This window comes from Sceloporus occidentalis, unplaced genomic scaffold, assembly GCF_023333645.1.
Source record: "Sceloporus occidentalis isolate IW3139 unplaced genomic scaffold, rSceOcc1.0.p SCAF_71, whole genome shotgun sequence".
Taxonomy (NCBI): domain Eukaryota; kingdom Metazoa; phylum Chordata; class Lepidosauria; order Squamata; family Phrynosomatidae; genus Sceloporus; species Sceloporus occidentalis.
This window is the reverse complement of record NW_028317051.1, coordinates 3,561,904-3,574,731: the sequence shown is the minus strand read 5'-3', so window position 1 is coordinate 3,574,731 and position 12,828 is coordinate 3,561,904. Positions and strand designations below refer to the sequence as shown.

The 12,828-nt window shown below is 37.4% G+C and overlaps 1 protein-coding gene across 1 annotated transcript in view; it reads right to left on the bottom strand.

Annotated features, from left to right (window-relative positions):
- Positions 1-10,697, bottom strand: part of LOC149286275 (T-box transcription factor TBX4-like) — a 53,865-nt gene extending 43,168 nt beyond the window's left edge. The window contains exon 1 of the mRNA XM_089494292.1: positions 10,545-10,697. Coding sequence (XP_089350418.1) covers positions 10,545-10,697 — 153 coding nt within the window. The remainder of the gene's footprint in view (positions 1-10,544) is intronic.
- Between the last annotated feature and the right edge of the window lie 2,131 nt (positions 10,698-12,828).

The window sequence follows — 12,828 nt, the reverse complement described above, 5'->3', positions numbered from 1 at the left end:
TTCTGAGCTTATCTGAAAAGCCACACGTTTGTTTTGTAATGACCTGTAACTCAGGTACATCTATCAAACACATTACTGTCATCATTTAGTATTATACCATCTTAACTGTGAACAGTGAGTTTACACATTGATTAATCACCATGTCAGCCCATAACATTATCCTGAGACATTAATTAATCATATGTTTATATAAATCATTGTCAAAGGTCTTAAGGCTGTAATGGATTTAAAATTTTAGAGAAGCTGCAGAGAAGTCTATCAGGGTATGAAGATAACATTATTCCTACCAATACAGGGCTTAATTTATTCTTAATCCACTTTAGCATAATTTATAATTTTGTGAGATAACTTTCATGACTATGCCATTAGTTACACCAACATTACTCATTGGAAATATGACCATGTTTAGTTTTAATTCCAGTTACATGTAATGTAAGAACATCATACTGGATTTAAAACAATATTGGATTTTTTTTCTATTCTTGATTCTTTATAATTTTTAATTTCTAGACCCTTCTACTTTTCCCACAAGAACATCCTCTAAATGTCTCACCTTCAAAGGAACACTTTACCAATATTCTCATTCCTTTTATGTTTCAGAGATGGGGTCACAAGTCTGGAATTGAGGGGAATTGAGCATGTTTAGGAGGACATTTGCGCTATTTATTTCAAAGCATGACACAGAAGTTCATGGATCATGGATAGGCAAAGTGTCTGCACAAACATCAACAGCGTCAGTGGAAAGGTTTATAAGAGACCATAGAACAACATTAAATTATTATTATTATTATTTATTGTTTTATATAGCACCATCATATTCCATAGCGCTGTACAATGGGTAGACAGGACATAACAAGAAGTATATAACATAACAATTTGACAGGTAAGGAGGGCCCTGCTCAAATGAGTTTACAATCTAGAGGGAGTTAGGATTTATTACACAATAGGTAAAAGGTAACCATTGTTAGGGATGGACCAGCCACACTAGTATAATTATTACAGGAGAGGGACTAGGAATGGTAAACTAAAGGAATATGGAAGGGCGTTAATGTGGAATGTTGTAAGCGTCCTTAAAGAAGTGGGTCTTGAGGGATTTTTTGAAGGACCGAAGGCAGGGGGGAAAATGGATAGGCTGAGGGAGGGCATTCCAGAGGATAGGGGCAGCCCTTGAAAAATCTTGTAAGCACGCATGAGAGCTAGAACCACAGAATCTAGAAAGTGTCCACCATGAGCATGAGTGGTAGCTCCTGCAGAGGCTATTCTTAATATGCATGCTTCTTCCTTATATGTCAACAATATAAATAATAAATAAAAAAAAATTTGCAATGTTTTCCATTTTAGGGCAACTATTCCAAAACAAAATGGTTAAATGACACGCCAAACTATTAAAAAGCAAGACGCCCATAATAATGAATTCCCTTTACCTCTGAAATTTCACATAGATTGTGGTTTCAACCATTTGGAATAAAAGCATCATTTTCTGGAAAAGTTTTCTAGCCATTATGACCAAGTTGGGTATTATAAATATATTTTCTCATAAAACCAAAGATCTCTTGCGATCGCTTTTACACAAGACTCGTCCAAAAATACAGTTATAAAACAAATAATTTACTATCATTGCCACAGGTGGCTCTATTAAAACCCTTTTTTCCATTTTCTCTAACATTTTCTTCTTTCCAAACTACAACAAATGTTTTTAACTACCCTTTTTAAATTAAATACTTTTTATATTTACTGATAGACATCCAAAGATGATCTCTACAGTGGAAAATCATGCATGTGACCTGGTGAATGTACTCCCAACTTAATGATTTATAAACAACCACATACTTCTCTTTTTTTTGTGTGAAAAAAGCAACTATTTCATTAGGAGTGCCATCCAGACTGGTATCTATATTGCTGTTAAAAAGAAGACAGTAAAAAAATAAGAGAAAGGAGATCACAATGGGAACGTTTTGCAAAACAACATTACAAAGATGATACTAACCCTTTAAATATAAGCTATAAGGAATTAGACTATATGACCAAAAGTATGTGTACATAATTGAGTTTAAGTGTTTCAGCCACACCAATTGTTAACGTCCTAGCATCACTCACTGCAGAGTTCCAGAGTTCCTTAACATCAGCACATACACTGTGCGTTGGGAGCTTTATGAAATGGGTTTCCATGACCGAGCAACTGCACACAAGTCAAAGATCACTATGCACAATGGCAAGTGTTAGCTAGAGTGGTGTAAGGCACACAGCCACTGGACTCTGGAGCTTTGGAAGCATGTTCTCTGGAGTGATGAATCACGCTTCAATAACTGAAAGTCTGATGGATGAATCTGGGTTTGGCAGACATCAAGTTAAAGCTAGTTAGTGCCCACTGTCAAGTTTGGTGGAGGAGGGATAATGTTAGGGATAATGTTTCTAGGGTTTGAGCTAGGCCCCTCAGTTCCAATGAAGGGTATGTTAATGCTATAGCATACAAAGACATTTTAGGCATGGTTTGTCGAGTTTTGTGTGGAGGAATTCAAGTGGCTTGCATGGAACCCTGACCTTAATGCCATTAAGGTATTCGAGACAGATTACATGTAATGATCAAAAACAATGTTACTTTGGTAGTTTTAAAGTAATAAAAAAGAACACATCTCTAAGTCTAAATAATCAACATTAACAACATTAACCCCTTAAGGACCAGGCTGTGTTTTACCTATTGTACCATTGGGACCGAGGCTGTTTTAATACTTTTGCGGTGTTCGTGTTTAGATGTAATTTTCTCTTCACTCATTTAGTGAACCCACACAAATTATATGTTGTTTTTTTCAGGACAAGAAGGGCTTTCTTCAGATACCATTGTTTTAATCATATTATCTAATTTCCCATAAAAAAAATAATAAAATATGATGAAAAATGTAAAAAAAAAACACATTTTCTGACTTTTACCCCAAAAATCTTTTACTCATCCAAAAAAGCTAATGAAAAAACCTACTAAATATATTCTACTATTTGTCCTGAGTTTAGAAATACCCAATGTTTTTATGTTTTTTTGCTTTTTTCTGCACGTTATGGAGCATTAAGTACAGGTAGCGTTTTGCTATTTCAAAACCATTTTTTCCAAATCTGGTAATTCTTCCCCCCATGTGCCATTTCGGGTATCTTTGAAGCCGGCCAATGCAATTTACCCCATCAAATCATATATTTTTGAAAACTAGACACCCCAAGGTATTTCAAATGCTAGTATTTTAACCCTTTCCATGCATGAGATTCTACCACCAGCCTTTGCCACACTTTGTGTTAGTATTTTTTTGGTATTTTTTTTTACACAAATTGTACTTTGGGTATACATTTATAGCTCCAGGTATACGTCACTATCAAACAACACCCTAATATGTGTTCAATAACATCTCTCGAGTACAGTGATACCACCCATGCATGGGTTTGACTGCTGTTTGGGGTTAAAAGGCCACATTTGGGAAGTGCGCTTTTTTCCCCCTATTTTGGTCAGTCTGTGCCTATGCCCTATCTTTGAGCCTGGCCACTACAATTTACCTCATAAAACCATATATTTTTGAAAAATAGACACCCCAAGGTACTTAAAATGGTAGTATTTAACCCTTTCCATGCATCAGATTCTACCACCAGCCTTTGCCACACTTTGTGGTAGTATTTTTTTTTTTTTTTTTTCACACAAATTGTACTTTGGGTATAAATTTATAGCTCCAGGTATACGTCACTATCAAACAACACCCTAATATGTGTTCAGTAACATCTCCCGAGTTCATTCATACCCCACATGTATGGGTTTGTCTGGTGTTTGAGGTTAAAATGCCACATTTTGGAAGTGCGCTTTTTTTTCCCCCCATTTCGGTCAGTCTGTGCCTATGCCCTATCTTTGAGCCCGGCCACTCCAATTTACCCCATCAAACCATTCATTTTTTTAAATTAGACACCCCTTGGGTATTTGAAATGCTTTTATTTAAATTTTTCCACGTCAGGATTTTTGGGAAGATACAGCGCTAATTTTAGCACTTGCTCATAATAATAAACTTTATTTTTTTATTTTATTTATTTTACTCTTTTTGGACTTTTTTTTAACATTTTGCTGGAACTGGATAGTTCCTCTAAAGCATAATAATTTTTAAATGTTACCATGTTTTTTTTAAGCTTTTTCTTTTTTTCTTTTTTTTTTTTTAATTTTTTTTCTTTTTTTTTTTAATATTTTACTAATCACATAGTGATTAGAAAGCTGGCCTCCATTGACTTGTATGGTTGAATGCAGTACCTGTATTCAACCAGCAAGTGGAGCCAGAGTTCTCTAGAAGGTCAGGAGACCGTCTAGCGAACTTTTTCAACTTTATTATTTTTTTTCCCGGGCCGCCGCCATCTTGCGGATGGTGAAGACTGCGTGCAGCTGCGGCTGTGACCGCTCTCCGGAGCGGTCACAGTCCATCAAGAGGTAAGTGTTTGGTGTCGCTGGATGCCTCCTGATCGAGGCATTTCAGCGACACCATTGAAGTTTAGGAGGTGATCGTTGATCGCCTCCTAAACGCTTTTAAAACGGGCGTCCGCCGCCATACAATGTATGGCGGCTGTTGACGCCCCGGGGAGGGGCCAGACATGGCCCATCATGCCGATCTCGGTGTTGCTGAATGCCTCGACATCGAGGCATTACAGCAACACCGTTTAAGCTTAGAAAGTGATCATTGTATTTTCAGTTACCAATCATCTCAAATGGTAACCATGTAGCATTTACATGCTATTATTATTTTTATAGAGGCAGGTGTAGATTTATGATACAGTGAGAAAGAAGAATTCCACAATTCGCTACAATCATCATTTAGAAATAATGTAAACTTGTCAAAGTGCTTAACCCTCGCAGTTTACAGTACCTTTAAAATTGTCCAAGAGAATACCATGTATGAAAGAGACTCTTGAAAGAGTAGACGGTGTATGGGTGTGTTCGTTGAAATTGGTAAATTCTGAGCGCAGCCTGCATAGTTTTATGCCTTTGGAAGCCTTCAAAGGCAGCCCCAATCATCTGCCCCTTGAGTAGACTTGTAGGGACCCCTTCTTCAAAGTTAGACAGGCAGAAGGAAGTGTACACACAAGTATCCAAATTAAAAAAAGGGTAATAAAGTGCTGTTCCACACACAATTGAACACAGTATATATAGAAAGTCTGCCACAAGTGCACAAACACCCACATTGGCCCCTGTCCAATAGGAGCCCCAACACCAGCTCCACCAAGCCTTTCCCCAGCCGTGCATACCACTGGTCCTGTGGGCCGTGCTCCCTCAGTTGCAACACACTGTTATTTTAATGGACAAAATGAGCTTTTCTTTCAAAAACAAGAACATTTCTAAATGACCTCAAACTTTTGAACAGTAGTGAATGTGATGAAGTACATAAAATTGTATTTTTGCTACCCATGTCTCTTTTTTTCTAACAAATAAGATATACTATCAGATTTTTCTCTAAATAAGATATACTTTAGTGTAACACTTTAGTGTATTACTTTGCTATATAGCAAAATCAGTGAGCACTATACATAAACAGTAAGAAGTGCATTCATAACTAGGTTTCTTAGTTAGCCAGGGCCACAAAGCTACAAGCAAGAGCCAGAAATGATTAAAAGAATGCAAAGGCACGTTGCTGCTTAGTATAATTTCTCATTTGCTCAATTTCAAGAATGCAGAATGTCGAATTCCAATGAATTAACAGAATAAGAACACTTTATTGTGAAACAAAAATGTGTTTTTTCTGTCAACTCCCCTAAATCTGCTAAATCCAAGGCCTGCTTTGGCTGTGAAGGAAATAACTTGTCATTTGGAATGTGAGGGGTTAACAATCACAATAAAGTGAAATATGGAAAATGTACATATATACATGCCACTTTTTTATAGTAAATTTGTAGCAGTGTAGTATATTGTAGAAATGCTGTAACTGTAAATGATAAATGTAATTAAAACATAACTTTTATTCTGCAAAATGTATTCTAAAACCTACATATCTTCTGGGAAGTAACTCCAAAGTTACCTGGCCTCTTTTACAAATTATTAACAAACATGAGTTGTAGGCAACTTCAAGGTATACAATGCTGTCAAACAAACTACTAAATATATTTCCAATTGATTTTTATGATTGTTTTTTAAAGTCTGTCGCTTTTGCCAGTATAACCTTGTTTACAAGTGTGATATAGTTTAATTGCTTTGATGTAGAACAGGTTTGTCCAACTTGAGGAACCTGGATGAACCACTTGTATATGCTTCTGTTGTATCACTCTGAAGACTCATATTTACTATACAGTATATGAATATATTCATATGTCAAGTAATCAATCAATAATAAATGCACAAATGAATACAGACAACCATTATTGTGTAACCAGGGCTGCTATCCGGGGTGGTACAACCACTAAAGTTGTAAGAGGACCCAGCTGTCCTGAGGGCCAACTCGAGGAGACAACGTCTCAAGCCTTTTTTTTAAAAGAACATTAATGCTTGGCGTCAACTCTGCAGAGCTCATGATGGCATATTATTGGACCACCAATAAAAGGGGGCTGGGGAGGAGTCATCACTGGCAGAGGCATCACTAGTCTCCTGCCATGCCTTGATGACGCCTGTGTGTTGGGAATGGACGTTATCTTGCAGACATGATCCAAAAGCAGCAGTAAGGTGGTTGAAAAGCTGCAAACCAGATATAGAGAGTGCCTTCTGATAACAACATATTACAATTTGTAATGATCTCAGTGTCATTTTAGACACCAAACAGCTTGTCAATTCCATTGTTGTCCCTAAACAGCTTGTCTATGCCACCAAGTAACATAATGTTGAACAGTAGGTAGTAATTGTAGATTGGGCTTTGGAAAGGGAGGCCATATTCCTTGCTGAACTTCATGGGGATTGTAGTTATAGACTGGGGTTGTGGTGGCCTTTTTGTTGTCGACTGCAGCTCCATGATATACAGTCAGCCATTACTGGTTGAACACCATATAAATTGTAGACCGTGTGCCAACCAGGTTGCAAGTAACATCTTTGGCACCAAACAGCTTGCCTGTGCCATCTTCATCACTTAAAAGTTTGTCAGTGCCCCCAAACAGGTGGGTCTGTGCCATCTGTGATCCCAAAAAGCTTGTCAGTGCCTCCAAAAAGCTTGTCTGTGCCATCTTTGCCATCAAACAGCTTGTCTGTGCCCCTAAACAGCCTGCCTGTGCCATTTTTGGTACCAAAAAAGACGAGTGGAAGAAAAAATCCTGCTGCTATGGGGTCATCTGGGGAGAGGGGGCAAAGACCATTTGTTCTGTAATTTTTGATGGTTGCTCTGTGTGTAACTATGAACACATTTGAGCAAAATAAATTTATAGATTTTTTAATGTTTTTACACTGCTGTTGAATCAAAGCTTTAACCTAATCTGGAGATAATCTATGTTGCAATTCAAGCACATAAGGAGTAAGTGAAATAGGTTGAGTTGTGATAGAAATGTGGCTCCTTCAAATTGGGCAAGCTATCATAACTATAATGCAGAGAAAAAAGTCAAAAGCAAGTTTTCTACACAAAGTCTTATTTATTTTCCTAAGGAAAAACCACAAATAAGGACATGTGGCATTCCTCACAACCACTCAGTGCCATCAGTATAGAAAACCTGTATATTTTGTTGGAATGCATGTTTAAACATATTTTCTGACATGCTTTCAGTATGTCTTGACTAATTTATGGGCAATGGGACTTGAAAAATGTACAAAAATCATACACACAATATCTTTTTACTAATGATTTGGTTATTTATACATCAGCCTATATATAGCCCTGAAATGTAAGAAAGGAATGACCGGGTCTTCATTATTGTTATGCACACCGTAAATTAATTTAAAAAACATTGAAAATGCTGTTACTATTACTAATACTAATAAGGTATAGAGGAGTTTATACGCAGTAATCTACTTAGTATGCCAAGTCAACTCTTTATATCCCTCAACTTCAAAACCAAGAAGCACTTGAATGTTGTTTATCTTATGGGAAGTATCAGGGGTTATTCTAATTCTTGCATTTGTAGTATATAATATACAAACTTCTCCTCTAATGCCTGTTCGTGTCAGCTTGAATAAAATACACATTGAAATACATCAGATTCTGAATAAATACCATGTATCCAGACATTAGCCCCAACAATCAATAGCTTAACTGCTTGTTCTTAATACTACAATGTATTTCAAAAATTAATTCAAAGTTTGTAAAAATAACATATTATATATCACTTTCATCAGAAATGTATGTGTATGTGGGATTCACTCATTTTTCATTGAGAGAAAATCTACAACATGATTCTAATCATTCTATAGTGAGCCAGACACAGACAATGGTACAACATGGTTCCTATCATTATATAGCAGGCCAGACACAAACTGTGGTACTTCATGACTCCCATCATTATATAGCAAGCCAGACACAGACAGTGGTACAGCATGTCTCCCATCATTATATAACAAGGCAGACACAGACGGTGGTACAGCATGACTCCTATCATTACATAATAGCCCCAACATGGATGGTGGTACACCATGACTCCTATCATTATATAGTGATCCAGACACAGACAGTGGTACAGCATGACTCCTATCATCATATAGTGATCCAACCGCTCCTTTCCTGCTGTTTTCCCGCTCCTTTCTTTGTATGCATCTTCTTGTTCTTCTGTCTTCTTTTTTCGTCCGCTTCTGCTTGTGTCTTCTTTCTTCATCCACTTTTTCATGAACCAGACCTCCCGGGGTACTTCTGCAAAAGTACAGAGCTACGGGGAAAACCTCTCCCCAGTTCCTCCTTCCATTCTTTTGCAAAAGTGCTCTAGGAGGCCTGGTTTACAGAAAAGCGAACAAAAGAAAGAAGACATGGGAAGAAGCAGGTGAAGAAAGAAGGCAAGGTAAGAGAAGAAGCAAAGCTGTGGGAAAGGAGACAGGAAAAGTGGAAGAGATCAGAAGAAAAGGTAGGGAAACTCAGCAATCACAGACTTCACCCTTTGTGCTGTGGTTCCTGACCGATGTGTCCCTGCTATTCAGAGTGCCCAGGTGCAGTGCACCTGCCTAGACGCGGCTCGGTCTGGGAGTACAGTTACCGCGGGCTGCATGTTGGACTCCCTTGTTGTAAAGTACGGTAGTATACATCATTCAGCAACCCTCTAACTCCATGGTCCAACATTTGTTGTCACTGATTGGCTGCTTGAAGCAGCCAACCAGTGGCGGGAAGGCATTTCCGTTAAAATGAATGGGAACACTTGCCACACATGCACACAGAGGTCTGAACAGGACCCTACCCAGAGTGTTAGCTGAACTAGCACTGGAACTGAAATTTTTGGCCACACACAACTCCTGCGCAACATTTAGCTGGTGGGGTGTGGAAAGTGAAAAATGTAATTGGTGCTATGCATCTATCATCATGGGCATCCGGATGGGTGGACAAGAGGGGGCAGGAGAGGGAGAAACAGTAGGCTGTTTAGACTAGGTTAACTAGACATAGAGAGCAGAAAAAAAACATCTGGTAGTCAGGGGAGTGTAGCTGACAGAGAGGTTTGGCCTGCTCTCTTCCTCTCCCTCTAGCTGGTCTCCTCCCCTTTAGGGACACAGTTTGCATGCTGCAGACATAAGTTTATTTCAACGAGGTATTGCATCTACAGTTAGTTAATACTCCGGCTGTTGAGACTACATTTCCCCTGAATCTGAGCCAGTCTGTTATGTTAAGCATTAAGGGAAAATGAGTACTTAACAACTGGAGTGCCAAAGGTTAACTTTCTATATAATTATTGATTGGTGCTGCATTTGCTGTGGAATGCACATTTCATGATTCTCAACTATCCATTTGAGTGCCAAATGTTAGCCACAATGGCTGGAAAACTACAAGTGTGCTATTTTGGCTACAAACCTTTATGTCCCTTTTTTCTACTCTCTAACTAATCTCGTTTTTATAACACATCAGAATGTTTGCTATGCATTACAGAGCTACACTACATTAGACAACATTAACTTTTGACTGCAACTCCCATAATGTTGAACAGTAACTGTAGATTGGGCTTTGGAAAGGGAGGCCATATCCCTTGCTGAACTTCATGGGGATTGTAGTTATAGACTGGGGTTGTGGTGGCCTTTTTGTTGTCGACTGCAGCTCCATGATATACAGTCAGCCATTACTGGTTGAACACCCCATAAATTGTAGACTGCGGTGGCTGTGGCTCACCTTTTCCACCCTAGCTACTGTAAGTTCCCTTGTTGCAGGTCTTTTAGCTAATACTACCATTTTTAATAATAGGTAACTAACATTTCCCTCCCACAAGGAAACCCTTCTCCTGAGTCAACAAAGTTAGGCAATGGGGAGGAGGTATTGGGGTGGAAGAGGGGAAAGGAAGGTTGGGTATTTTATAAGTGTACTATCTAAACTATTTATGTTTTATTAACATGGGCAAATGAACTGTTAGGAGCAAAGATTAGGGCCTTGTATGTATAGTTCTTATGAGTTTTTATTTTAAAAATATAAAAGCAGTTGTGGATTACACTATGAGGCAATTGTGTTTACCTGTTCTGGATCCTGGCTCTGTGGGCTGCTTAGTGCGGTACTCAGCCCTGCTACTCCCAGCGCTGGGGATCCTGCGGTACTTTCCACATGGGCAGTTGATTGGGCTGTGGTAAACCCATCGTCATTTTCTGACAAACTCTTCTCTTGGAGCATTTCCTTCGTTAAAACAAAGGAATATCAAGTCATTTCATATTGTCACACACATTTAAGGTGAAAGATAAGGAGCAAAGTAAAAGAACATATGATTTCTGTTCAACATAGCCATACCTTTAAATTAAGATCATTGTAAAGTATTTCCCTGAAGATCATCATCAGAACATGGGCAGTAACTTCAAATTGTCATATGTGCAATTTTTTGTGGTGCACAAAACATAATGTTATGCATTATTTTCCTTTTGACAGATAGAAACTGAAGCTTATCCTCCAGGCTGCAATATTTCCCAGGCAGACTAGCTGCTTATTTTTTAAATTAAACCGGTCACCTTCACAATTTAGACAAATTCTAATACTGTTCATTTTAAAGAAATCTGAGTAGATATTGATCTCTTATAGAGATCACACCAAGCTGAGAACCAGTTGCATTTTGGACCATCATAGCAAGTGTTACAGCTGAAGAACTTCACATTCCTTTCTTGTAAACTATCTAGAGATTGGCATCAAACCTTAGTGGACTTAAAGACCTAAAAGAGGCAACATCACCATTAGTTCTAAGGCACAACTATATTAAATATTATTTGGCATTATTGAATATTTTGCATATTTTATATTTATTTATACATGTCCATATCCTCTATGGCTGCACCTCAGGATGTATATTGCAGTCAAAGCATGAATCCAACTTTAATTACAAGAGCTAACCTTTGTACCTAGTAATATAGTAAAGCTTTTTCTGCCCCTTACAGATGGAATACTTCGTGGTGCTACTTAGTTAAATCTTGCTGCTATGCCACACCTGGGTAGGAGTTTTTTTTATTCACTAAATCTTTAATATGCAATTAGGTTAGAATAAACTAGTTTAAAAAATGTGAACAAACTTTGTTGCAAACTTTGTCTAGTGTTGAAGCAGTAGTAGATAAGAACAGTACACGTTAACCTCCTTTCCCCTTTTATATACAAGTCAAAAATTAAAAAAATATTTACTTATATATTTAAACTTTTATTTGCTGTAGGTGTATCCATAGTTCTGGCGGAACAACATGCCATCTGTGAACCTGGTAAAATCATAAAGATATCCATACCTTCAGGTTTTTTATGTGGGAAGAGATTGGTATTAGGGATACAGATGTATGCGCACACTGCTTGAGTTATGGGCATAATATTCCAAAATATAAATATTTCTCAAATGCAAATTTAACTGGTTTTATAAACAAGGAAAATATATATATATAAAGAAAAATATATAACAAGAAATGCTGTGTGCATGTATAATTTGCCACATTACACTGGAGGCATCCTGGGTTCCCTGGCAAAATGGATCTCACTTTGGGCATCAGTAAGTTAAAGTTGTACCATCTTAATTTGTTAATCAAGAGTATATGTTACATCAAAGGTATTGTCATTGACTTTGCCACAAACAACAGCATTAGCAGTGATTAATTCCCCTACATTGACATCTCATTTTCTCTCTGATGTTAATATTGGTTACCCTAGTATCAATGCCAAATCTACTTGTATGTCAGCATATATGTTTTTGACATTCTAAAGAGCTTCTTGTTTTTTGTAAATATTTTGTACATTTAAATTCTCTGTTTGAAGCTCTAGAAAATAAAACCTATATTATAGTTTTAGTTTTAAATGCTCAAATACAAATGTTATTTTGTTTTGGTTTTATCACTTTCATAAGTTTTTTCAAAAAATAAATTATAATTATTAGACATGTATTTTCATTGTTTTCAGTGCAATTCTGTTGAATTTTGATGGTAAATTATGTTTTTATTGCTAATTTAAATATACCATTGTAAGTCCGGGGTTGTTATGCTGAGGCACAATTGTAAATGTGTTGTAATATTAGGAATATTTCTGCTTATTAACAAATTCAGCAACATCTGTTTCTAAAGAGTCTATTCAATTAATGCATAGTCCTTTGGACCATTCATTATCCAAAGATAAAATGACTCAAGTGACACCAGATCCGAATTTATAACACACACCTATATTCAAGGCTCTGTCAACTGCACCTGGGCTAAATCAAAGGCAGCGCTATAAGCAAATTGGGAGACCAGACACCCCACAGCCAGTACATAATAGAAAGCCAGTACGCATATCAAGCACCATTTCAGAAGTG